At 54.4% G+C, this 26,916-nt stretch overlaps 1 protein-coding gene across 3 annotated transcripts; it reads right to left on the bottom strand.

Moving 5' to 3' along the window:
• Positions 1 to 1,928: 1,928 nt before the first annotated feature.
• Positions 1,929 to 24,675, bottom strand: Akap8l (A-kinase anchoring protein 8 like). Of its 3 annotated transcripts, none has more exons than XM_090335674.1 (15): positions 24,547 to 24,675; positions 18,011 to 18,085; positions 14,550 to 14,582; positions 14,093 to 14,333; positions 12,377 to 12,830; positions 12,190 to 12,286; positions 12,047 to 12,114; positions 11,729 to 11,792; positions 10,778 to 10,886; positions 9,211 to 9,352; positions 9,019 to 9,124; positions 8,408 to 8,538; positions 2,502 to 2,597; positions 2,245 to 2,334; positions 1,929 to 2,169 (listed from the first exon to the last, which is right to left on the bottom strand). In XM_090335674.1, exons 1-15 carry the CDS (start codon positions 24,557 to 24,559, stop codon positions 2,011 to 2,013), a joined length of 1,878 nt encoding a protein of 625 aa, XP_090191800.1. In that variant the 5' UTR covers positions 24,560 to 24,675; the 3' UTR covers positions 1,929 to 2,010. The 3 variants fall into 3 exon arrangements, with proteins under 3 accessions (XP_090191800.1, XP_090191809.1, XP_090191790.1); XM_090335683.1 differs by having other exon boundaries at positions 1,929 to 2,334; positions 14,093 to 14,173; positions 14,276 to 14,333; XM_090335664.1 differs by having other exon boundaries at positions 1,929 to 2,334.
• Positions 24,676 to 26,916: the final 2,241 nt, after the last annotated feature.

The following is a 26,916-nucleotide window of genomic DNA, read 5'->3' as shown; positions in this document are numbered from 1 at the left end:
AACTCCACGGGGCCTGAGCTAGAAAGGGGGGCCTAGCCGGGCCGGAGCGAGGGGGGGGGGGGCCGGAGCGAGCGGGGGGGGGGGGGGGGGGGGGCCGGAGCGAGCGGGGGGGGGGGGGGGGGGGGGGGCCCGGAGCTGGAGGGGGAGCCTAGCCGGGCCGGAGCGAGCGGGGCCAGAAAGAGAAGGGGGCCAAAAAAAAAAAAAAGTTTAACTCCAGCCAGGGGCTCATGCCTGTAATCCTAGCTACTGAGGAGTCTGAGATCTGAGGATCTCTGTTCAAAGCCAGCCCAGGCAGGGAAAGTCCGTGAGACTCTTATCTTCAATGAACTACCAGGAAACCGGAAGTGGCGCTGTGGCTCAAAGTGATAGAGCACTAGCTTTTGAGCTGAAGAGGTCAAGTCAGAAGACCAACCAAAACAAAAACAAAAAAAAAAAAAAAAAAGAGTTAAATCTAAGTTAGACCCTGTGGGCCTCTGTGTTCGAACAGAGCCCGGGCACCTGGCATCAGCCTGTTTGGCCCTCCGACATGGAGGATGTAAATTTCATGTTTCTTTCCATGCAGCTCAACAGATCGCCAGTGGCTCAAGCCTGTAATCCTAGCAACTCAGGAAGAGCAAAGCCGACTCAAACAGGAAAATCTGATCATCGCCAATGAGCCACCGGAAGTGAAGCTGTGCGGCTCAACTGGGTAGAGCACGGCCTTGTGTGTTAAAAGTTCAGGGACAGCACCTAAGGCTAAAGCACCAGAACAGGCACAAAAGGGTGTGTGGGGGAAGCGGGTGGAGAAACAGGCCCCGCAGCACAAACTACAGCTGGGGGGGGGACCATTTTTCCCTCTCTGACACCTTCCCGATCCCCCCTGGCCACCATAAGGAACTCGGTGGAGAAAAGCCCGCCTGTCGTCTGAGTACAGCAAGTGTTCGGCTCTACCCAGGGCCCCCGTGCGTGCCTCAAAGTTCCAGCCCAGCAGACGGGAGAGGATGGGCCGAGGGACGCTGGAAGCGCCGGGCTGGTGGGCCAGAGGTCGGAGCCAGCCGGGCCCCGAGAGCCGACGCTCCGGGCCACGTGCAGCCGCCGGAGCCCGAGCCCGGACTCAGGGAGGCGGCCCGAAGACGAGGTGCCCAGGCCGGTCCCGCGGCCGGGGCCGACACCGGGAACCGAACCGGGAACCGAACGGGGCCCCGGGACCCCGCGCGAAGCCCCGCCCTCGACGCCATTTTGTGGCGTCTTCCGAAGAGTTAGGCGGGACTGCGAACGCCGGGAACGTTGGGATCGCCAGGGCTGGGGCGCGCCGGGTTCCACGCGGGCTTGCGGAGTGAAACGGCCCCAGGCGCCCCCAGAAGCCCACCTCAGCGTCTGCTCGCCGAGCCTCGCCCGCCCAGCCCGCCGCCACCGGCCAATCCGCACGCAGGGCTCCGGGAGCGACGGCGCCGAGGCCCAATGGGCGGCCCGCGCGTCCCTGCCGCCGCTCGGTGGAGCCAGGCTGCGGAAACTGCGAACCAGCAAGTAGGCCCCGAGCCGCGGGCCCCCGCGCAGCGGTGGGCGCGGCTGCCGGCCAAGCGAAACCCCACCGTCTGCGGCCCAGAGAGTACACTCACCTCCGTAACCTTGCTCCATGTCTTCGGCGCGGCCCGCCAGCAGACCCTTTTTCTAGCTTTCCTCAGGACGCATGCGCCCCGCGCACCTTCCGCCGCCCGCTATTGGAAGACCGGTTGTTCCCGTCAGTCCTTCCGCGCACTGCCATTGGCTGGTCTTTGCGTAGGGCCCGCCCCTGCCGCCCCACCCAGCTCTCCGGGTCGGTAGGCCGGGTGCCCGCGGCATCTCGGGAGTTGTGGTCGAGCGGGCTCGCGGGTCCGCCCAGTGCGCAGGCGCACTACGCCCTCCCCGTCCGCCGCGCGGCGCCGCCCACTGACCACACAAGGCGCAGCTGAGGCGGGAGAACTTTTATTAGGCTCGGCTTCCAGCCTCGGCCACGCAGGCCGCGCGGGCCCTGCCGGCCCGAGGTCCGGGCTACGGGGCGCCCCCGCCCCCCTCCTCGTCGTCGTCCACGTCGAGGCCCGGGATGCCGCGGATCTGGCGCTGCAGGGCCCCGCCCAGCAGGGGCACAGCGCCCTCCTCCTCCTGCTCCTCCTCCGGGGGCGGCGGCGGCGGCGGCGGCGGGGACGCGGCCCCGGGGGCGGGCTCGGGGGGCACCGGGGGCGGCGCCGGCACGCCCTCTGCCCTCGCGGGGGCCGCGGCGGCGGCTTCGCCGGGAGCCCCCTCGTCCAGGGCGCCGCCCTCGGCCTCGTCCTGCTCCTTCTCCTCCTCCGGGCTGTCGGTGAAGGGGTTCTCACCCTGCAAGGAGGGGCGGCACTGAGGGGACCACCCCAGCCGGGGCGGGAGCCAGGAAGCGTCCGCGATACTCATCTCCAGTTAGCCCCCAAAAGCCAAAACAGGGCCGCGGCTCCAGCAGGGCCCAGGCCCCGGGTCCAGGGCCGGGACAGCCTCCGTCTTGGCCTCACCTTGAGATAGCGCTCCAGCTTCTTGCTGATGAGCTTGTTGTTGAGGATACTTCGAGCCACCATGAGCGAGGATTTCTTGGACTGCTCCATCATGAGCTGCGGGCAGGGCAGGGCAAGCGGGGCTGGAGAGGCCATGGGGAGCCTGGCGAGTCCCCCCAAGCAGAGCCACCACAGGCCCTCCACCCGGGGCTCAGCCCCACCTGGCAGACCTCATCTGGCACTCTACAAGCACGGCCGCCTGACTGAGATGAGCTTTTCTCAAACGCACTCACCTTCCCACCATACTTACTGAAGGCCACTGCTTAAAGACCCCAATGTCTTTACTCCTGTATCACAGAAGGCAGATTTACTTACAGAAAACAGGGACCCAGGCACACTCCTGTAATCCTAGTTACCCAGGAGGCTGACATCTGAGGGTCATGGTTCCAAACCAGCCCTGGCAGGAAAGTCCAGGAGGCCCTTAGCTCCAATGAACCAACAAAAAGGCCAAAAATGGAGCTGTGGCTCAAATGGCAGGGAACGATAGCCTTGAATGAAAAGCTCAGGGACGGCACCCAGGCCCCAAGTTCAAGCCCCAGGACCAGCACACACGCACACACGCCCACATGCGGTAGGAGATGTGAGTCTGCACTCCACAGACTCCACAGCTGAGGTTTTGGGGGGTGGAGGATTAGGTCCTCACTATATAGTCCAGGCCAGCCTGGAACTCTGATCTCCCACCTCAGCCTTCTGTGTGCTGTGATTATAGAAGATAGCACCTCATCTGAGTTGTTTGTAAAGATTTACCCTGGCATATCATAGCATTTCTTCAGCATTAGAATCCTCTCCCATTGATGAAAAGGAAGATGAAGATGGAGCTGTTTTTATTGATGTGGGAACTCCCCCCCCCCAAGCAAATGGCTTTGCATATTGCAAAAGACCATGTCACTTGCTGTCTCTACTTTCCACACAGACACTTTATTACTCACACATTCACACAGTAAAGTCACAGTACTGAAAATAATAGCCAAGGCTAGGAATGTGGCTTAGGGGTAGAGTGCTTGCCTAGCATGCATGAAACCCTGGGTTTAATTCTTCGGTACTACATAGACAAAGAGCTGAAGTAGCACTGTGGCTCAAGTGGTAGAGTGCTAGCCTTGAGCAAAAGCTCAGGGACAGTGCCCAGTACTGAATTCAGTCCCCAGGGGACTAGTAAACCCTAAACATACATGGCACACAAGCTGCTGACAAGAACACACTGCATCAGAAGACACTAGAGACCCTGATGTTTGGCAAGTCCAGCTTGTGTGCGGCCCATTTATCCTCCTTCCTTCTAAGGGTCCAGATGGACCCAGACAACTGCTTCCAAACTTTCCCACAACCAGCAGTAACTAATTCTAACCAATCAACTTTTCCAGTTACTCTAAACACACACACACACACACACACACACACACACACACACACACACACTCAAGTAAGTCAGGGCCCAGGAGCATAGCCTAGTAGTAGATTGCTTACCTAGCATGAACAAAATCCACAGAAAAAGCTGGAAGTGGTACTGTGGCTCCAGGGGCAGAGCACTAGCCTTAGCAAAATGTGTTCAAGGACAGTGCCCAGGTCCTGGTTTAAGCCCCAGGACTGCCCCCCCCAAAAAAACCAAAAACCAACAAACTCAAGGGGCCAGGAGTTTGGTAGACTGCTTGCTTAGCATGCATGGAGTCCTGGGTTCAATTCCTCAGTACCGCATACATAAAAAAAATCTGGAAGTGGTGCTGTGGCTCAAGTGGTAGAGCTCTAGCCTTGAGAAAGCCCAAGGACAGTGCTCAGGCCCTGAGCTCAGCAAGTCATGCTTCCTCTATCTGCACAGAAGAAATGGCCTTTCCAGGGCTGGTACAGTAATTCCATAACAAGCCCAAGCATTAAGTTCAAATCCCAGTATCTGCCAAAAAAAAACAAGGCCAGGGATCTTTCTAGCACTCAGGAGGACTGGAAGATAGCAAGAGTTCCAGGCCAGCTTGGGACACACAGTACCAACAGGATTTCAACTATGCTGGCTGCCCCTGCCTATAGTTCTAGCTACTCCAGAAGCTGAGACCATGAAGATAAAGATTTAAAGCCAGACCAGTAAGATTTAACCACTCAGCATAAAGCCAGGCAGGGGCCAGGAGTCTGGCCTAGTGGTAGAGTGCTTGCCTAGCATGCAGGAAGATCAGGTTCAATTCCTCACTACCAAATACACAGAAAACGCCTGAAGTGGTGCTGTGGTTCTAGCACTATGTTCCCTCCTTGAACAACTTAAAAAGCTTGCTGATGACCTTTGTTGGTCCATGGATGCTGTTCTGACCTACCTAAGACAGGGCCTTCAGCTTGATAGTTTCCCATGACTCCTAAGGCAGAGTCAACGATCCACCCTACCGAAGACAAGCGGGTTCACTTCTTTTAAAATAAAGACGGGAGAGATGTTGGGGACTGAGTATGGGGTCAGTGCCCTTGGACCTGCACAACTGAGTACACAAGGATGTAAGCTGTTATCATGATGACTTTGGGCTGTGTCAATTGCTTCTCATTTAACCTGTTATCCTAGCTACTCAGGAGGCTGAGATCTGTGGATCAAGGTTCAAAAGCCAGCCAGAGTAAAAAAGGACCTGAGACTCTTATCTCCAATTAACCTCTAGAAAAAGGGCAATGGGGCTTGGCTCAAGGGTAGGGGGGGTAGCCTTGAGCTGAAGAGCTCAGGGACAGCATCCAGGCCAAGTACAAGCCCTATGACACACACACACACACACACACACACACACACACACACACACACACACACACACACACACAAAAAAAAAAAGCCAGGCTGGAAGCATGGCTCAAGTGGTAGCAAGTTCAAACCTAGCCTAGCAAGTTCAAACCCCAGTCCTGCAAAACAAAACTGCAACAATGGACATTAAAATCTTTAGAAATGCCCCAAAGAACATATAGCCAACAGAAAAAAAAAAGGAACTAAAACCCAGTAAGAACAGTAATGTTTGTATTTGAAACACAAACCTGCCTTCCAGTTCAGTGGGATGAAATTCCCCTTGGAGAGTAGGCCCAAGAATACAACCCTCCCCAACACCCCACCCCACCCCAAACCTAAGCACTCTGGGAGCTGTAACACCATCCCAGGAGAAAGAGGATATAGCCTTTCTCCCTCAGCTACCAGCTGCTGAGACTGACTTCTGGGAAAGTACAGCTGAGAGACGAGACGACAATCTTTTCTTTTGCTTGCACCAAGCCACCATCGCCCCACCCCCAAATGGCATTCTGGGACTCAGGAGGCCATGCTATGGAGGGAAGCGATCCACAGCCCACACATCTGCCCGTATCTATCTTTTCAGAGAACAGCATCTCCAGAGCCTAGGCTCAGAGATCCAGTCCTCCTTATGACAGTGAGCTAGCAATCACTCCAAAGGAACTGCTTTGACCCCTAAGAAAGGGGCAGTGTAAGGCCAAGGGCCTCACATCAAAATAACGGAGGATGGGGCCCAGAGCGTGGCCTAGTAGTAGAGTGCTTGCCTAGCATGCATGAAGCCCTGGGTTTGATTACTCAGTACCACATACATGGAAAAAGCCAGAAGTGGTGCTGTGGCTCAGGTGGTAGAGCTCTAGCCTTGAGAAAGTCCAAGGACAGTGCTCAGGACCTGAGTTCAAGCACCTGGCAAAAAAATAAAAAAGAAAGAGAAAAGAAACCAGTTGCAGGGCACAGGTAGCTCCTGCTCATAATCCTAACTACTTCAAAGAGGTTGAGCCTGCGCTGGTGGCTCACGCCCGTCTGCCAGCTACTCAGGAGGCTGCAATCGGAGGATAGTGGTTCAAAGCCAGCCCAGGTAGGAAAGTCTGTGAGACTCATCTCCAATTAATCACAGAAAAAGCCAGAAGTAGTGCTGTGGCACAAGTGGTAGAGTGCTAGCCTTGAGCAAAAGGAGCTCAGAGTGGGGGCGGGGTGGGGGAGGGAAATGGGGACCAAGACATGAGAAAGGGTATCAATGTATGTGAATGAATGCACCTTCTATCTGGTGAATACAATGTAACCCTTCTATTAATTACAATAAAAGAAAAAAAAAAAAAAGGAGCTCAGGGACAGGGACCTGGCCCAGAGTTCAATGACTGACAAAAAAGAAAAAAATTGTGGGTACAGTATTTCATACCTGCAATATCAGCTACTCGAGAGGTATAGGAGGATTGTGGTGGGAGACCAGCTTAGAAAAAGTATAAGGCCCTCTATCTGGAAAAGGAACTAAAAGCAGGACTGGGGGACATGGCTCGAGTAGCATAAGCAAGGCTCCAAATTCAATCCCAGGAACCAAGAAAGGGGAGGCAGGAAAGAAGGGATCTATGGCAGATTGATAGCTATGCATGGCTGGGAAACTGAGAAAGCTGCAGGCGAGTGCGAGCTACCTCCATGGTGTGTGGAGTCCTTTCTCAGGCGATGAGCGGGAGGAACCTGTACAAACTCAAAACCGTGAAGTGTCCATCTTGAAATGGGACAATTACACAGTGTTATTACATCTCAGTAAAGCTCTTATTAATACAATAACTAGAAGCTGTATTAAAATCATTTCTATAGGTGCGGGGAGAGTGGCGCAGGCAAGCAGGAAGAGTCGGGTTCCAGTCCTTGGTACCACATACATGGAAAAAGCCAGAAGTGGTGCTGTGGCTCAAGTGGTAGAGTGCTAGCCTTGAGAAAGCCCAAGGACAGCTCAGAGGCTGAGTCCAAGCCCCAGGACTGGCAAAATAATTTTTTTTTTTAAATCATCTTTGTAAGCCAACCGCTTTCAGATGCCTGCTGAGTGTTTTCCACCACCTTAGTTCTAACTGTTCAACCTCCCCTCCCCGCACCCTTGCTCCTTCTCTGTCAGATTGTTTCTTGGGCTGATGGCCAGGCCTCTCCACTCCAGACCTACGCCTGTCCTCTCACCCATCCCCATGGAGCCCCTCCACCCCATTCCATCTTTCTTTTTTTGTGGGTCATCGGTCTTGAACTCTGGGCCTGGGCGTTGTCCCTGAGCTCTTCAGAGCAAGGATACTGCCCTCCCCTTGAGCCAAGCCCCACTTGCCATGTTTTTAGTGATTAATTGGAGAAAAGAGTCTCACGGACTTTAGTGCCTGGGCTGGCTTTGAACCTCGATCCTCAGATCTCAGCCTCCTGAATAGCTGGGATACAGGCGTGAGCCCCTGCACCCGGCTTCCCACTCCATCTTTCACAGCTTCCTCCAGCCCCACAACCACCCATCCAAATGTTCCTCTTGCTCGATCCATTTTGCCGGCATGAGACAGGGCCTCACTCTGTAGCTGGGCTTGGCCTCAAACTCCAGGTCCTCCTGCCTCAGCCTCCCGAGTGCTGGGATTCCAGGAAAGGCTGTACCATCTACAATGTTAGTGGCACCAATTCCGCTCAGTCACCAGAGCCGGATGTGTCAGTCACCCCAGACCCCAGGCCACCTCCACAGCTGCCCTCTGGTGTCTGTTCCCACAACAGCTCTCCTCCTCTCCAATCCCATGCTTGAGGAATTAAAAACAGATCACCTCCCTCTGCAGCAGATATCCCAAGGCCCACTGAGACATCAACTTTAATCTCATTCCTGTCCCACTTGAAAAAAACTGTCTGGCCTACCAAAGCCAGCCAGGAGCCCACGGAGCAGCCCTCACAGACCTCCAGTCCAACCTTCCCTCTGGCCGCAACTGCACTGCTACCTCCTCCCTGCCTGGAGCTGCTCGAGACACTGGCCTGTAAGCACACGGCTCACTGATCTTGAAACCCAGCTCCCGGGCAGAGCCCTGGAAGTTACACTGGCTGCACAGGGTAGAAGTCACAGCCCCAGACACCCCCAGAAACCTCCCTGTGGCTTCCCGGGGGGGGGAGTCGAGGGGAGGGGGTCCCTACAGCCACTCACCCTACGGTTTCGGTTGTGATCCATGGTCTTGAGGTGCTTCTGGATGATCCCAAACTGCATGGGGAGGAAAAGATCGCAGGCCGCGCAGTGGGCGGCCTCCACCTTCCTCACAAAGTGCTCCATGGCGATCTCTGGAGAAAAGGGGGGGGGGGCGTCACCACTCGTCCCAAGTTCAGAAAAACTCAGACCAAACCCAGGTATCAGGAGATCACGACTGTCATCTGAGCTACTCAGGAGGCTGAGCCGGGCAGGTAAAGTCCATGAACTACCAAAAAGCCAGAAGCAGAGCTGGGGTTCAAGTGGCAGAACACTAGCCTTGGGTAAAACGCTAAGGGCCTGAGGGCTGATGGCTCAGACCTGAGGATCACACATGGTTTAGAGCCAACCCAGGCAGAAGAGTCCGTGAGACTCTTTATCTCCAGTGAACCAACAAGACCCCAAAACAGCTATCGCTCCAGTGGTGGAGAACTTTCCTGAGTTCAAGTCCCAGGATCTGCACAGACACATCCGACCAGTCCCTCAGCTCAGCTGACACCAGCCGGCTGGGACGGCTGAGGGGCGCCTCGGCCTCCACAGAGCAGCTGAGCAGGGAGGACTGGGCACCGCCTCACCTTGGGTCAGGTCCTGGTCCCGATAGATCTGCTGGATTAGACCATCAAGATCCTCCACAGTGTTTCGGAGCTCCTCTGTCTTCTTGGTTTTGTTGGTGACGTACTCCTGCAGGGGCCACAGAAGGTCATGCCCCTGTCCTGGATCCCCAGCCAGGGCCCCGAGTGACAGACCAAGAGCGGCCGTGGGCTCACCTGCAGGAAGTCAGCAGTCTGCTTGGGAAGCTTGGTGCCCACATACTTAAAGTGTTCCTTGTGGAACTTGCTGTCCAAGTGGCTCGCCATCTCGTCCTCATAGAAGGTCCGGTATTTGCACAGGGAGCACACAAACTGGATCCTGCCACGGGAGGAAGACAGGAAGCTGAGGTGACAAAGGGTCTCGGAGGACAGTGCTGTCGCCTCACCCAACCCAACTGCAGGCCCTGAAAAACAGGCCTGGCTCCCAGGCCTCTGAGGTGACTGTAGTCCCAGCCGAGAGCCAGGCTGGGGCCTGTGGGGGGAGCTGGGAGGGACAGAGGCTGCGGTTACAGCAATGTGGGGCAGGGGAGGAGCTCTTGCTTCCCACGAGCAGGAAGCCGAGGCCCTAGGCAGCCGCAGCTGCAACAGGCCAAGGAGTCGCTGGAAGGTTGCTGGAGGGTCTCTACTGAGGCCGAGCTTGTGCACTTGGCCCAGCTGGGGGCCAGAAGGAAGGAAGGAAGGAAGGATGCCCTGGCGTGCAGAGTGGAGAACGCAGTCCCGAGGCAGGGCCCGAATAGGTGCTGCCATCTTCCTTTCTCGGGTCTGGGGGACTCAAAGGCCCGGCCCATCCTCTGCTCGGAACGCTTGGGGGGTGGTGTCGGGAGGGACGGGAGACGAGCAGGCCTGGGCACCTGCTGCCTCATCTTCCTCTTCCAAGAAGAGACCAGTCTGAGCTGGCAGGAGGGCGCCGGGCCGGCCTGCCAGAGGGCAGCCTGGAGTCACCGGGCGAGGTGCTCTTGTCTGGGCCTGGTGTCCACAGCAGAAGCCCGGGGTCTAGGGCCTGGGCTGGAGCAGGCTGCCATGGCAAGGGGCGGAGGCGGCCAGCTGCCACCGCCACCGAGGCCTCGGGACGGGTCCCTACCTCTGCCGGACGTCCTTATCTGGGCCACGGGGTCAGCTTTGTCTGGAGAGCCCAGGGGCCGGGCGCCGGCGAGGCTGAGGAAGGTCCAACAAGAGCAAGAGTCTGAGGCGGAGGAGGAGGAGGAGGAAGAGGAAGAGGAGGAGGCAATCGCCAGTGCGGGAGCCCTGAGGGCAGACAGACCCGACCAAGGGGCACGAAGGGCTCAGCCGCAGACAGCCCAGCTGGCAGGGCACATGGCAGGCCCAAGGCTGCCAGAGCCCACAGGTGCTGCCGTCTCTCCTGGGCACAGCGGCGGCCTCTTGGCAGCTAAAGCTGGGGTGACACAGGCGCCTTGGACCTTGAGTCTCTGACGAGCTGGCCCCCTCCCTCGGGGGCATCAGGCCCCCCGTGAGTGACCAGTGCCGTAGCTTCTGGGCAATGGTGCCGAGCAGTGTCGGGTTTCGGGCCACAGATGCCAGCAGTCGCCAGGCGGCCAGAGGGGCAGGGGACGAGGCAGGCCTTGGGAGCAGGGCCTGGTGGGAAGCGGGGTCCATGCACGGCTGAGCAGGTAGAGCTGGCCGAGAGAGGCCAGAGGGCGGCGCGATGGCAGAGCTGTGGCCCTGCTAGGCTGGCAGCAGCCTCGGGAGCGAGGCAGAGCCAGAGGGATGGAGGGAGGCTGGTTACCTTTCCACCATGCGGTCACGCTGCCGCTTTTTCTGCTTGTCCTGGCTCTTCTTGGTGGCCTGTAACTTGCGCTTGGCCTGGCTGCTCTCATCCTGGCTTGTCAGGGCCCCTGTGGGAACAGAAGGACGCAGTCACCAGCTTGGCTCTGCCAGCTCAGGACAGGCCCTGGGGCCTTTGGCTGAATCACCCGCCGCCGTCCACTCCAAGGGTCCATCTGAGAGCAGCTGTCCACACAAGGCCACAAGCCGTGAGCAGGGCTGGGTGCCCTGCTCTGGGCAGAAAGTGGATTTGGCCTAGGCCCCCAGAGACCGAGTACACACTTGAGCCCTCTGCTCTCCAGGACACCCTCACTCTCTGCAGAGTGGGCTCTAAGGGAGGGGAGGCTGGAAGGCAAAGACAAGGCCACCTCTCTGGGGATGCTGGCGCATGGCGGGATGCAGGGAGGCCGCACATGTGGCCCTGCCCACCCCCCCACCGGGCACCGCGGCAACAGTGGGCTGAGGCTGGATTTACTGTTAGGTACCTGCTGGCGCTCATCACTCAGGTGGGGGGACACGGACTCCCAACAGGGGCTGGAGAGGCGCTAAGGGAGAGGACACGCAAACCAGAGCCGTAAAAACTGCACCAGGGTCCCAGCTCGGACACCAGCCACTGAGGACTTGGAACTGGGTGTTACTGAGGACCAAGGGGCAGGGGGAATGCCTGGGATCCCCCACATTTTTGCTTGCTGCCCCCACCTGAAGGTAGGGCCACTGCTATCCACACCCTCTGCCTGAGAGGACGGGAGCAGAGTGGGAAGGGAAGGACAGGGAAGGAAGAGCCCCTGCCAGCACATACCCCGTCCCACAGGGATGTCCCCAGCAGGCCACACGGCAGCTACAACCCAGCCCTTGGCTGGCTCCCTCCCACTGAGCACTTAGGCTCAGCACCCAGGCCCCCCGCAAAACTCACCCTTCTCGGAATCATCTTTGCCATCTTCTCTCCCGTCCTCTTTTCCCTCCTCGTCCTCTCCTTCCTAAGGCACAATTTGAAAGTCCAACTTTAAAAGTAGTGCCCAGGCCCAAGAGCCTCCGTCCTCCAGCACCCGGCACTCGTGGAGCTCAGGGTCCAGGGTCCCCCAAGGGACGCAAGCCCTAGTTAGCGAGAGACTCGCCTCCTGGTGCTGCCCACGTGCCACCCATGCCATGTCACCAGGAGCCCTGAGGGGGGCGCTCGGGCCTCCCAGGCCTCAGTGCAGAGAGGAAGCGCCAGGAACCAGGGGCCACTTACTCGAGAGCCTCTCTCCATGGGCTCAGTGCCTTCCGTGCCCTCGGCAGCCTCCCCCTCGGTGCCCTCGTCTGCAGGGGAGAGGAGACAAGCTCAGCAGGGGAGGGCGGGCGGGGCGGGGGCGGGCAGGCGGCCCTTCCACTCACCATTCTCCGAGTCGCTGTTGTCGGAGCAGTCGGTCCTGGTGGCTTTGCTGTCTGGCTCGTCAGGACTGCCACCCTGCTTTCTCTTCTTCTTCTTTGTCTAGCCAGGAAGAGGACGGAGGGTCAGGAAGCTCCCTCGGCCCCGCCCACCCGGAAGGGGGCCTCTGCGGGTCGGGGCGGCCTCACTCACCCGGAAGTCAGCCGTGGTCCAGGTCTTCCAGGTCCGCCTCATCTGCTTCATGCCCGTGCCGAAGCCAAAGCCAAAGCGGGCGCCGCCCGGGAAGGCGCCCCCGCCGCGCATGCCCTGGAACATGCCGTACTCGGGGATGATGTTCTGGGAGAAGAGGGAGGGCAGCCGGGAGGCACCTGGCACGCACTGGCCCCGGGCCCCCATGGGGTCTTCCCACATGCGCCCGTAGCCCGAGGCCATGGGCCGGCCGCTCCGGGCATCCCGGGCCCAGCCCTGAGCCCGTGGACCGAAGGTGTCGCCGCCACGCATGCGGAATTGGTCGCGGTAGGCGTCATACTGGCCCTCGTAGGCCATTTCCATCTCAGGGTCGAGGTCGCCATAGTCATAGCCCGACCGGTAGAGGTCGCGCTCAGCCAGGACGGCCCTCGAGTCACAGGCCTCATAGGAGTCATATCTGCAGGGGGAGGCGGGGCCATCAGCGACAGCTTCCCCTCCACTCCCCCCAGACCTGCGTCCGCACCCACCCGGGGCCTGAGGCCCAGGTTCCACCTGCAGCACCCTAGAATCAGGGAGGCCCTCTCAGGGCGCGGTGGCTCACGCCTGTCATCCTAGCTACTCAGGAGGCTGAGATCTGAGGATCGAGGTTCAAAGCCAGCCAGGGCACTAAAGTACCTGAGACTTATCAACAATTAACCACCAGAAAACCAGAAGTGGCGCTGCGGCTCAAGGGGTAGAGCGGTAGCTTTGAGCCGAAGAGCTCAGGGACAGTGCCCAGGCCCACAGTTCAAGTCCCACAACCTACCAAAAAAAAAAAAAGAGGAAGAACAAGGCTAACCTCATCCCTCCTGACTGCAGGAACCCCAAACCCCCCCTACAGCCTCTCTTCCCCCACAACACAGGAGGCACTGTGAAAACAAAACTTGTAACCCCTGTACAGCTGCAGTGTGGGTCCACACTGGGGGTCTCAGCTGGAGGCTCAGTGGGAAGACTGCCTGAGTAACAAAGCTAGACCCTGTCTCAAAAAACTGAAACCAGGAGCCGGTGGCTTATATCTATAGTCCTCACTGCTCAGGAGTCTGAGCTCTGAGGATTGAGGCTAGAAGTCAACACAGGGAGAAAAGTCCATGAGATTCCTATCTTAACCACTAAAAAGCCGGACTTGGAGCTGTGCACAAAACAAATCAGAGACGGTGTTTAGGACTAAGTTCAAGCCCCAGGACTGGCACCAAAAAAATAAGATAACGCAAAAGAATACCTGAGCCCAGTTTAAGCTCCAGTACCAACACACACACACACACACACACACACACACACACACACCCCATGATCTTCCTTATCCCAACCTCCTGAGTAACTGGGATTACAGCTGTGAGCCACCACACCCAGCCAGGCTCACATTTATAGGGCCCTTGAACATGACAAGGAGGTGCTCACATCTGTTCCACCCTTCATGTGGGGACATCCCAGCGTGCCAAGGTTGGCTCCACACCTACAGGGCAACCAGTCTACCCTGCCCTGACACTAAGGTTCGCAGAGGGGAATCTTTGGGCCCTGCTCTTGAGGGGCCATGCTGTGTTTGCTGAGAGGTCAGCTGTGAGGCCTGCGCCACTGAAAGGGAATGGATGACACAGGTCACCCGCAGTGGGAGCCTGCTGAGCCAGAGACCCGGATGGGGAGGCAGAGCAGAGAGGGCGGCCCCAGGCGGCCCCTACTCACCTTTCTCCACCTGAGCCGTACATGCTTCCTTGCATCATGTCTGCCTCCATGTGTGGCACCATGTCTAAGCGCTGGTTAACTCTGGATAAAACGGAATCGGCACTGGCGCCACCCGAGGCGCTAGGGTTGGCATTTGTGTCAGAGCTAGGCATTTCCCAGGAGTTTGACGCGGCCATACCGTACCCATAGTTGGTGGCGTTATCCTGGCCATAGCCATAGCCATAGCCATAGTTCTCGTAGCCTGTATGGTGGGAGACAGAGGGGGCGAGAGGAGGAGAGGCACAGAGGTAAACATACAAAAAACAGCGTCTTCTGTCACAGAAACTGGGGACTCTAGCCAAGCAAAGATGAGTAAGCACCACTCCAGTAAGCATCTCCTGAGAGGGACATCCAGAGAGTCCCCCTGGCCGTGCTGGGCAAGAGCATGCAAGAGGAAAGCAGGCATGGTAATACTTGCCTCTGTTTGTCCCAGAGTTCCAAGTTCCATATCCTACAAAAAGTAGAAATGCAACAACTAAAAGTTGGGAATGTGGCTCAGTGGTAAAGCACGTTCCTAGCAAACATGAAGCTCTGGGTTCGGTTCCTCAGTACCACATACGCAGAAGAAGTGGTGCTATGCTCAAGTGGTAGAGCACTAGCCTTGAGCGCAGAGAAGCTCAGGGACAGAGCTCAGGCCCTGAATTCAACGCCCAGGGCCAGCACAAAAAAAGCCAGGTCCGGTGGCTCACACCTGTCATCCTAGCTACTCAGGAAACTACGGTCTGAGAATCACAGTTCAAAGCTAGTCTGGACCCTAAAAAAGTCTGTGAGACTCTGATCTCCAGTTAATCACCAGAAACCCAGAAGTGGCACGGTGGCTCCGGGGTAGGGTGGTAGCCTTGAGCTGAAGAGCCCAGGGACAGCACTCAAGCCCAGAGTTCAAATCTCACGAACCAAAAAAAAAAGGCAACTCTTCCCACAGTTCCTCCCTCCCAGTCCCACAAGAGTTTCAGCCCATTTATTTCCCAAGTGAAAACACTTTCTCTCAGTGCCTGACTGCCGGTGGCCACTCATCTGTCCCGTAACTAAATGTCACTCACAGCTGGAACAAGTGGCTCACGCCTGTAATCCCAGCCGCTCAAGAGGCTGAGATCTTAGGATCACGGTTCCAAGCCAGCCACCAGCACGAAAGCACATGAAGTGGCACATGGCTCAAGCTCTAGAGCATTAGCCTTGAGCAAAAGCAGCTTCAGAGACAGCACCTGGGCCCTGAGCTCAAGCCCCAGGACTGACATCAAAAACAGCAGAAATGGGGCCGGGAGTTTGGCATAGTGGTTAAAGTGCTTGCCTAGCATGCACAAAGACCCAGGTTCGATTCCTTGGTACCACATACATAGGAAAAAAAAGCCGGAAGTGGTGCTGAGGCTCAAGTGGTAGAGCTCTAGCCTTGAGAAAGTCCAAGGGCAGTGGTCAGGCCCTGAGCTCAAGCCCAGGATTGGCAAAAAAAAAAGCAGCAGAAATGAGCCGGGCAGGGCACCACGGCGGCTCACGCCTGTAATCCCAGCTACTCAGGAGGCTGAGATCTGAGGATCAAGGTTCAAAGCCAGTCTGGGCACAAAAGGACCTGATACTCTTATCTCCAATTAACCTCTAGAAAATGAGAAGTGGGGCTTGGCTCAAGATAGGGTGTCCTTGAGCTGAAGAGCTCAGGACAGCGCCCAGGCTGAGTTCAAGCCCCATGACCCACAAAAAAACAGCAGAATGAGCTTTGGCTCAAGTGGTAGAGTGGTAATCTTCAATGAAAATGCCAAGCCAGAGCACAAGGGTCTGAGCTCAAACTGCAGGACTATCATATACACACAAAAAAGATGCCCCTGGGGGCGGGGAGTTTGGCCTAGTGGTAGAGTGCTTGCCTAGCATGCCCTGGGTTCGACTCCTCGACATCACATACTCAGAAAAAGCCAGAAATGCTGCTGTGGCTCAAGTGGCAGAGCAATAGTCTTGAGCAAAATGTGTCCAGGGACAGTGCCCAGGCCCTGAGTTCAAGCCCCAGGACTGGCAAAAAAGATTTTTTTAATTACATTTTTAAAAAGATATCCCATGTGGAACTGTTACCACACATGCACACCAGGCCACTGATCTGGTACCAGGCTCTGAGCAGCTGGTATCTAAGGAGCCTCCACTCCTTTCAAGAGCTTCAATTATAAGATGAGCTCCGCAGCCCTGGCAAACAATAACAGGAAGAGGAGGAAAATGGTTAATAGGGCGTGCTTCAGTGCTTCCCTGGAGGCCCAACATTGGTAAACACACACACACACACTGAACTAGGGGAATCAGGAAAAGGACCACTGAATGCCTCAACAGAGAAAGCCAATGAGGCTTTGAAGTGCCAGGTGTGCTAAGCTGATGATGTCATCGCAGGGTCTAGAGCAGAAACTAAGCACATGCCGACTCTGACCCCCCCCCACAGGAAAGGTTCCTTGCTTCAGGAGCGTAAGGCAACTGAGAACAGGCAAGGTGCCAAGCCAACTCGAACCTGAGTCACCGGGACCTGACGCAGGGCCTCCCCAGAGAAGACCATGGGACCCCTTTCTCCCAGAGTCTCTGGAGAGACCCCTGCGGCTTCCTGTGCCACATCCCCTCTGCGCTGCAGATGAGATGTGCTCACCCCAGGGTACGGGAGCACGGGTCCACGACAATCACAGAAGATAAGCGGTGCCGGATGGGCACTGTGGCACACACCTGTAATCCCAGTGACTCTGGAAGCTGGGAATTCCAAGAGACTCTTTATCTCCAATAAACTACCAGAAAGTTGAAAAGCACATGAAGTGGTGCATGGCCTAAGCTCTGGAGCATTAGCATTGAGCAAAAGCAGCCTCACAGAGCACCTGGGCCCTGAGCTCAGGCCCAAGACTGACATAAAAAAAGCACAAATGGAGCTATGGCTCAAGTGGTAGAGTGCTAATCTTCACTGAAAAAGTGGAATTGTGGTTTAAGTGGTAGAACATCAGACCTGAGTACAAAGCTAAGAGCACCCAGGGCCAAAGCTCAAGTCCCAATTATACACACACATACACACACCAGCAGAACCGCCACACAAGAACCATGATCAAGACTCCAGCCTCATGGCCTTGTGCACACAAGTGCATCCTGGGACCCACAAGAAGACTGGACTGAACGGAGAGGGCAGACCCTTCGGGTGCTGCTTGTCTGGCTGTTATCTGAGCATCAGCTTCAGCGGCTGGGGACCTTCTACTCAGGAGGCTGAGATCTGAGGAGCAGGGTTCAAAGCCAGCCCAGGCACAAAAGGATCTGAGACTCGAGACTCTTTATCTCCAATTAACCTCTAGAAAACAGGAAGCAGGGCTTGGCTCAGGGGTAGGGTGGTAGCCTTGAGGTGAAGAGCTCAGGGACAGTGCCTAGGCCAAGTTCAAGCCCCCTGACACACACTGACACACACACACACACACACACACACACACAGGTGTAAGGGCTCACACCTGTAATCAGGAGGCTGAGATCTGAGGATTGCAGTTTGAAGCCAGCCTGAATAGGAAAACTGAAGATTCTTACCTCCGAATAACCACCAAAAAGCCAAAAGTGGAGTTGTGGCTCAAGTGGCAAAGCATTAATTAGCCTTGAGTGAAAAAACAAAGGGGATAGCACCCAGCTCCTGAGAATAAGCCCCAAGACTGGCACTAAAAAAAAAGGGTAAAAGGCCAAAGGAGCCCATCCTTTGGAGCTAGCAAGCTTCACCACAGCTGATAAGGGAAGCCCTAGCTACTCAAATGACCCACCGCACCATCTTATGAACATTTACGGTTAATAAAAGCAAAGCAAGATGATAAGAATACTACAGGAGACCCAGAAGGCCAGGGACCAACCTGCCAACCAACAGAAGGCAGAATCCCCGGATCTTGCCGCCCGCCCTGCACTTACCATAATCACAGGTGGGCTGAGTGCTGGTGTCGGAGTAAGTCGACTGCAAAGTAGTTTCTGATCCCTGGACAAAGCCTAAATAGAGGCACAAGAGGTTAATCTCCCCAAGAAAGCCACTGGAAAACGATGAAGGGTAATTTTGTGTGTCACTGGCAGACAGGCCCTCCCTCAGCTGGCAAACTACTCAGGCCTTCTAGATCAAACAAACCTTTAATTAGATCTTTCACCAAATACCCACCAACAGAAGAGTAGACAACATTTAACTTGTTACAGCAGAAGGGCTCAATTTGTGTATGTGTGTGTGTGCGCACACATGTTATGGATCATTACCCAGGGTCTGAAATCAGGCCCTGGGCACTGTCTCTGAGCTTTTTCTGCTCAAGGCTGGCACTCTACCACTTGAGTCACAACTCTTCTTTCAGCTTTATGCTGGCCAGCTGGAGATAAAGATTCATAGACTTTTCTGCCTGAGTTGGCTTTGAACTGTGACCCTCAGATCGTAGCTCCTGAGTACCTGGGGTTAGAGGCTAAGCCACTTTAATTCCACCTCCACAACATACTTACACTGGAAAGGCAGGCTATGACTTAACTTGTTATACTAGGGATAAATGAATGCGCAAATTATCACTCAATTACAAAATCACTGGTAAAGTCAGATGCTGGTGGTTCATGCCTTTAATAGTAACTACTCAAAAGGCTGAAATCTGAGGATTGTGGTTCAAAGCCAGCCAGGGCAGGAAAGTCTGTGAGACTTTTATCTCCAATAAACCACCAGAAAACCTGCAGTGGAACTGTGACTCATAGTGGCAGAGTGCTAGACTTGAGCTCAAGGCCAGGATAGCCCAGGCCGGACAGCAGGGACAACAGAAAAACACAGTTAAGAGAGGTTACTTTCAATTGAAACAAAGATGGAGGTGCATTTTGATACAATATAAACAAAGATAATACTCTATATCTCCTTGTTCAACCTAAACAGAAACTGTATCATAGAGTTTCCCATGTCCTTTTTCTGGGTTTTGTTTTTTGGGGGGTTGCTCTAAGGATTAAATCCAGGACCTTGCACAAGCAAGGCAAGCATGCCACCACGGATCTACATTCAGCTATTTTTTAAATGTAATTATTTGGGCAGAAGTGTTTATATGAAGATAAGAAATATTATACCACAGGCTGATTGAGCATTCTCCTACACCACAGAGTGCAATGTTCCAAAGTCTAAACCCTTTTTGAGCTAATAAGAGGCCACAAGTGGAAAATTCCACACTTAGCCTCATGTGACAATGTGCAATCCAAACACAGGTACACTACAAATATATACCTTCCAGCTATGTGTGCAAAGTATATATAAAATACTTGGATTTCACCAGGCACCAGTGGCTCACACTTGTAATCCTACCTACTCAGGAGGCTGAGATCTGAGGATCGTGGTTCGAAGCCAGCCTGGGAAAAAAAGTCCCTATGAGGCTGGGAGTTTGGCCTAGGACAAAGATCCAAGTTCAATTCCTTGGTACCATATACATAGAAAAAAGCCAGAAATGGTGCTGAGGCTCAAGTGGTAGAGCTCTAGCCTTGAGACAGTGCTCAGGCCCGGAGCTAAAGCCCAAGACTGGCAAAAAAAAAAAAAAAACTAGAAATGGTGCTACAGCTAAAGTGGTAAAGCACAAGCCTTGAGCAAAAGAGCTCAGAGATAGCACCCAAGGTCTGAGCTTAAGTCCTACAACCACCACCAACAACAAAAACTTGGGGGCTGAGAGTTTGGCCTAGTGGTAGAGTGCTTGCTCAAAGTTCAAGTCCCACTACTGACTAAAACAAACAAACAAATAAATAAATGAAAGAAAGAACTAAAGCTAAGGGTGGGGCTTGGAATGTGGCTCAGTGGTAGGGTGCTTGCCTAGTATGCATGAAGCCCTGGGTTCAATTCTTCAGTCCCACATACACAGAAAAAGCCAGAAGTGGTGCTGTGGCTCAAGTGGTATAGTGCTAGCCTTGAGGAAAAGAAGCTCAAGGACAGTGCCCATGCCCTGAGTTCAATTCAAGAGCCTCTGTCAATTTTTTTTTTTGCCAGTCCTGGGCTTGAACTCAGGGGCCTGAGCACTGTCCTTAGCACTTTTCTCAAGGCTAGAGCTCTACCACTTGAGCCACAGCACCACTTCCAGCCTTTTTCTATGTATGTGGTACTGAGGAATCGAACCCGGGTCTTCATGCATACCAGGCAAGCACGCTACCACTAGGCCAAACTCCCAGCCCTCAATTAGTTTTTTTGTGTGTGCCAGTACTGGGACTTGAACTCTGGATCTAGGTACTTGTTTAGCTTTTCTCTCAAGGTTGCTGTTCTACTTCTGACTTTTTGTGATTAGCTAGAGAGAAGAGTCTCAGGGACGTTCCTGCCCGGGCTGGCTTTGAACCGTGATCCTCAGATCTCAGCCTCCTGAGTAGTTAGGATGACAGGTGTGAGCCACCAGCACCAGGCTTCTGTCACTGCTTTTGTTCAAAAATGCAAAACCATCTATAGTTTTCTTCTTTCCTTCCTCTTTATGTGAAGGGAAGATCAGATAATCGGAACTGGTTAGGTGGCCTCTGTCTTGACCATCTGAGCGAGGACAGAGGTGGTGGTCAGCCTGGGATGACCCTCTCCTGAGGAGGACAGGCAGCCACCAGCGTCACAACTGAGGTGGGGAGAGGTGGCATGTGACTTGAGACTCTCAGCGTTCAGTCTGAGGGAAACCAGCCAGGCTGCGAGGCCCTCCAGCTGCCCCAGAGAGATACTCACATGGAAAAGAACCAGGACCAGCATCGAATCTGCCAGACACAGATGTTTGAGTCACCGTGGGGTGGGGCATCCAGCACCAGGCAAGCTTTCAACTGGCACCCTTAATGTCACCCAAGCCAGACCCATGCAGCTACCACCCTGTGCATTCCCCATTCAGAGACCCACACTGTGCGGATCAAAACAGCCTCTATAAGAAGCATGGCAACATTTCAGGACCTTTGTTTGAAGGCCTTATTTTAGATTGTATCTGTTTTCTTTTTACCCCTTTGATTTTAGAGATAGTCTCTTTTCCCAAGTATAAATGATGCAACTGGTTTAAGCTGGACCAATTAACAAAGAGATATATTATCTTTATCATCATTCATGTGTAAAAGGAATAGTAATGGATGCCTCAAAACTTACCCTTAAAGTTATCTGAAAGATGACTTTAAGGGGCCGGGAGTTTGGCCTAGTGGTTAAAGTGCTTGCCTAGCATGCATGAAGACCCGGGTTCGATTCCTGGGTACCACATATAGAAAAAAGCCGGAAGTGGTGCTGAGGCTCAAGTGGTAGAGCTCTAGCCTTGAGAAAGTCCAAGGACAGTGCTCAGGCCCTGAGCTCAAGCCCAAGACTGGCAAAAAAAAAAAAAATTATTATAAAGGTGATATATAGGGGTTACCCCTTCATAAAGATAATGAATACACTTCTCTTGGGGCAATGTCACCTCACCCCTCGTTCACTCCCAGTTTTTCCCTCTCATCCCCACCCACAAGTTGTATAGTTCATTTTCTTTCTTCTTTTTTTTGTCCGTCCTGGGGTTTGAACTCTAGGCCTGGGTGCTGTCCCTGATAGCTTCAGCTCAAGGCTAGTGCTCTATTACTCCGACCCACAGTGCCACTTCCAGTTTTCCACTGGTTAAGTGGAGGTAAGAGTCTCTCCAAGCCCAGTGCCAGCAGCTCACGCCTGTCATCCTAGCTACTCAGGAGGCTGAGATCTGAGGATCACGGTTCAAAATCAGCTTGGGCACCAAAGTCTGTGAGACTCCTCTCCAATTAACCACCAGAAAACCAAAAGTGGTGCTGTGGCTCAAGTAGTAGAGCACTAGCCTTGAAGACTCAGGGACAGCACCCAGGTCCAGAGTTCAAGTCCCACAACCAAAAAAAAAAAAAAAAAAAAATCTCATGAACTTTCAGATCCAGGCTGGCTTTGAACCATGATCCTCAGGGCATAGCCTCTTGAGTACCTAGGATTACAGGCCTGAGCCACTACGCCTGGCTATATAGTTCACTTTCAATATCTTGACTATACAGAGTACCATGACTGCATTTGTTTGTTTCAGATTTTTAAGACAGGTTCTTGCTATCTAACCCATGCTGGACTCAAATGGGATTTACTCTTGCCTCTGCCTCCTAAGTGCTGGCGTTACAGGAACCTGCCATCATTCCCACCTTCATGATAGAATAAAAAATGGTATTATAAAGCTATTGTGGTTTTCAGTTTATAAGCATCAAGAAAAACTAATCATTATGCCTCATTAGCTTGGCCCAGCAAATCCAGAATTATGGCAGACAAGACCTGGAGCTGAAATACAAGCTTGGCCATTAGCAACCTCTCTAATGTAGTTTCCTCATCTATTAAAATAAATGTTCCATTAGTAAGAGAACCCACAGAGTGGGGCACTAGTGGCTCACACTTGTAATCCTAGCTACTCCAGCCTTAGATCAAAGCCCCAGGATCAGCACACACAACACAGAGAGAGAGGGGGGGGGGGGGGGAGACCAAGAGCATGGCCCAGTGTTACAGTGATTGCCTAGCATACATGAAAAGCCCTAGGTTCCATTCCCCGATAACACATACATAGAAAAAGCCAGAATTGATGCTGTGGCTCAAATGGCAGAGCGCTAGCCTTGAGAAAGCCCAAGGACAGTGCTCAGGCCCTGGCTTCAAGCCCCAGAACAGAGAAGAAAGAAGATATCCCACAGCACACAGCATCCAGCCATTCATCTCAGGTTCACTCAGCAGCACTGTCTCTAAATACCACCCTAGCCACTCAGGAAGCTCAGGATGGCAGTTAGAAACCACCCTGAGCAGAAAATGGTGAGATTCTTAACTCCAACAATAGCCACCAAAAAGCCAGAAGTGGAGCTGTGACTCAAGTGATAAAGAGCTAGCCTTGAGGGAAAAAGCTCAAAGATGGCACCCAGGCCCAGACCTCAAGCCCCAGTACGGAAAAAAGTAAACAAATAATTCAGTTCCTGATGAAGACTTGGAATTCTATCTTAATCTCAGAGGACATCAACAATGCTCCTACTAATTTCCCTCTAGAACCCAGCAATCTACAGCAGGGCTCTAACACCTGGGCCCAAGTTCCTCGGGTGGGGCCTGGTGGGTCTAGAACAGTCCTGCCCTGCGTCCACTGGACCCTACCCCCACTCCCAGAAGAGACAGTAATGGGTGACTCCTGCCACTATGATATATCCTGAGGAGGGAGTGGGGAAGCAGATAGAATCATCCCACATTGAGAGCCACCAGGATGAGGGAAAGTGCTAGAAAAGCTGGAGGGCTTGGCTACTGACTGGGGGGGGGGGGGCCTGGAGCAGGAAAGATTGGCACATGAAGTGACCTATGGAGAAACCCACAGCTCAGGCTCTCTTGACAGTCTTTTTTTGGAGGGAGAGGGAGGCAATACTGGGACTTGAACTTTGAACTCGGGGCTGAATTTTCTTTTTTTTTTTTTTCCTCAAGGCTGGCACTCTACCTTTTGAGCCACACCTCCACTTCCAGCTTTTTTTTTTTTTTTGGAAATAAAGTGTCACACAGAGACTTTCCTGCTGGGGCTTGCTTCAAACTGCAATCCTCGAGCCTCAGCCTCCAGTGCGGGGCTCCATTGTCAGTCGTGAACATTCTGAGCCAGAACGCAGGTTACCCCAGCAACAGCCTCTGCGCAAGCCTGAATACCTCCAGGCAAGGGGGAGGTCCAGTGGGCTGAGGCGCTGGAGAAGCTTCATTGGTTACAGCCAGAGCAAATCCAATCGGCCTTGGCAATTCACCCGGGGATGATTCACGATCGCACAAGCCGGCCTTCCCCCTCCTCTCTCTCAGCACCCACTCTCCCCTCTTCTCCACACCTCTCCCCAGCCAGTCAATTCGTGTCTCTGGGATTTCTTCCACAAGCTGCTGCAGAGCGGGCTGTCTCGACTCTCTCTCTCTCTCTCTGGATCCCTCGATGTAAAGCTCACCTCTTCCCCGAGGCCTCCATTATTTCACACCCCCCCACACACACACCCCGGCCCCGAACCCGGCCCCCCGCAGGCCGCCCGTGCTCATTCGCCGGCCTGTTAAGGTCTCGCCTATCGAGGCTCCCAAGGCCTGTCCAGCCCCCGACACCGGGCACCGGACAGGGGTGGAGCGAATGGGTGTCCTTAACGAGGCCCCGGGTTCCGTCCCCCCCGACCCCCCCACGGGGCAAAGCCTCTCCCCGCTCTTGAGGTCAGGCAATGGCGACGACAGCCTGGCCCCGCGGGGAAGGCCGACACCGGCCAACCGCCGTCTGTGGACACGCGGACGAGGGAGGCTGGGACCCTCCGACGAGCAGGCGCCAGCCCAGGCGCCGAGGCCTGCGGGCGCGACCCCGAGGCCGCCAGCCCGCGGCGCCATTTTGTCACCGCAGCCGGCAGTGACCAGGACGCCAAGGGATGGGTGGACAAGCCCGGCGGGGCCCAGGCCCGCACCTGCCCGACCCCCCCCCGCCAGCCCCAGCAGAGCGAGGCCCCCGCCCGGGCCGGCCCACCTGTGTAGCTCATGACGGCGGCGGCGACAGCGGTGGCGGCGGGACACTAGCCCGAGAACGACAGCGGAGGCTCCGGCGTCTGACGCCTCGACAGCCGCAACAATCCCTGGGCTCCCCCGCCCCTACACGCATTCCAGCCCCGCCTCCCGGCCGCATTGGCTCGCGACGGTCACGGACTTCACAACGATTGGGCTGCGTCGCCGTCCACCAGGCGTCTCGTCACACAAGTGGCTACGTGTGCTGCCAATCTCATGAGGGTCCCGCCCTATACCTCCGCCTTCCGTTATGCTACGTCCGCGCTGATTGGTCGAGAAAAGCCAGCGGAGCGATCAAGGGGTGGGGCTATGCGCTACGGTGAGACCCGAGGCCCAATCCCCAATCCGCAGACCCGGTGAGGCCGCGGGAGCGATGGTGCGTTGGGGACCCGCTAGAGGGAGCCGAGACGAGGGCACAGGCCGCTCGGCTAAACCCACAGGCTGGGCAAGCCGGGCCCAGGTTTCTGCACTAGCCTCCAGCTCCAAAACGAGCGAATGCTGGTAAACCAAGTCAAGACTGCGAGAGGCTGGACTCGGGCAGACATTCCACGAACTCGTGTATGGAACCGGTCAGGCGGGCTCAGGCCTTCCCTCTGCCACTTGAGCCACCCGTCAAGGCCATCTTTTTGCTGGTTTTAGAAATAGACTTTCCCGGATTTTCTTACCCGGAGCTGCCTTCTCAACCTCCTCTGAGTAGCTAGGATTACAGGCATAAGCCATTGGCACCTGACATGTTTTCTTAGGTTATATAATGATCCATCAGTATCAGGGTTGGGAGATGTAAAGTGCTTGCCCGTCACACAGTGTTCTGGTAAGATCCCCAGAACTGCCACACACAAAAAAATAATTTGTAGGGCCAGGAAGGTGGCTTAGTGGTAGTTGGGTTCAGTTCCTCAGTATCACATACACAGGAAAAGCCTGAAGTGGTGCTGTGGCTCAGGTGATAGAGTGCTGCTAGCCTTGAGCAAAAGAGGCTCAGGAACAGTGGCCAGGCCCTGAGTTCAAACCCCAGGACTGGCAAATAATTTGTATGTGTATGTGGTGTTTGTTATTGGTGTAATACATCTGTTTTGTGTATTATCTAAACTGCTCTCTAGCACCCACAAAAAAAAAAAACTTTATGGAAAAAACTGTGAGCATGATAGCATTCTTTGAATCCCAGCTTTCCAGCGGCTGAGTCAGGATGGCTAGTTTGAGTACCTGGCCTATTTTTTTTTTTTAAACTTTAAATACAGATTTCAGGGCTTGAACAGGGTGTGTGCTCTCCTGCGTTTCTTGCTCATGGCTGGTACTTTACCACTTGAGTCACAAATCCAGCCCAACATTTTGCGTCTTGAGAGTTGGGAGCGTTGACAGCTTTTCTCTCCAGGCTGGCTTTGAATCTTACTCTTATAGGTGTCACTCCAGTATAGCTAGATTACAGGTATGCGCCTCTTGCACATGCATTAGCTTATTTAGTGGAGATCTCCCCGTCTCAGAATAAGATTTGAAAGGTCTGGGCTTTCTAGCTCATTGGTGAACACCTACCCTAGAGTGTGGGAAGCTACGGAGAGAAAGGGGGGAAAAGCTCAAAAGAGAAAGAACTCTTGGTGACTTGTTCAAGGTCATTGACACGTTTAAAGTGGAACTTTTTTCTAAAACCATCTTGGGTCAGTAAAAACAGGAGATCCCTTAACAGCACAGTGGCTGGGGCACAGCAAGATGGAGCTCTTGCCTAGCATGCGTGAGTGTTCCTCTTCCCGCACTATAAAGGGGGGGGGGACTAGGGCTTGTCCGAATAAACCTCCTCCCGAGATGTGTTCCATTTTTCTGTGTGCCAGTACTAGTGTTTGAGCTTAGGACCTGGGCTCTGTCCCTTCATTTTTTTTTCTTTTGCCTGTCCGAGGACTTGAACGCAGCCTGAGCACTGCCCTTGGGTTTTCTCAAGGATAGAGCTCTACAACTGAGCCACAGCACCACTTTGGGCTTTTCTATATATATGGTATTGAGGAATCAAACCAGAGTCTTTGTGCCTGCTAGGCAAGCACTGTACCACTAAGCCACACTCCTGGCCCCTAGCTTTTTTGCGCAACTGACCCTCTACCAGTTGAGTCACAGCTTCACTTCTGGCTCCTCCACCCCTACTCCCATGTGGTGGTAGTTAATTGGAGCTAAGCATCTAGGCTTGACTTCAAACTTCAATCTTCAAATCTCAGCCTCATGAGTACCTAGCTTCATCTACAATTAACACCAAAAGGAACGGAAGTGGAGCTGTGGCTTAACCTGTAGAGCATTAGGCGTGAACAAAAAAGCCAGGTGAGAGAATGAAGTTCCGAGTTCCAGGACAGACCCCAGG

This window comes from Megascapheus bottae, chromosome 1, assembly GCF_031878675.1.
Source record: "Megascapheus bottae isolate mThoBot1 chromosome 1, mThoBot2.hap1, whole genome shotgun sequence".
Classification (NCBI taxonomy): Eukaryota; Metazoa; Chordata; class Mammalia; order Rodentia; family Geomyidae; genus Megascapheus; species Megascapheus bottae.
The sequence above is the reverse complement of the archived record's forward strand: the minus strand, read 5'-3'. Positions and strand labels throughout refer to the sequence as shown.

Excerpts from the sequence above, each read along its gene's own strand:
- Akap8l (XM_090335664.1), bottom strand. Across the intron at positions 14,334-14,549 it reads GAACTCTGGGACAAACAGAG|GCTACGAGAACTATGGCTAT; the intron begins GCAAGTATTACC and ends CCCACCATACAG. Across the intron at positions 2,335-2,501 it reads AGCTGGAGCGCTATCTCAAG|GGTGAGAACCCCTTCACCGA; the intron begins GTGAGGCCAAGA and ends CCCTCCTTGCAG.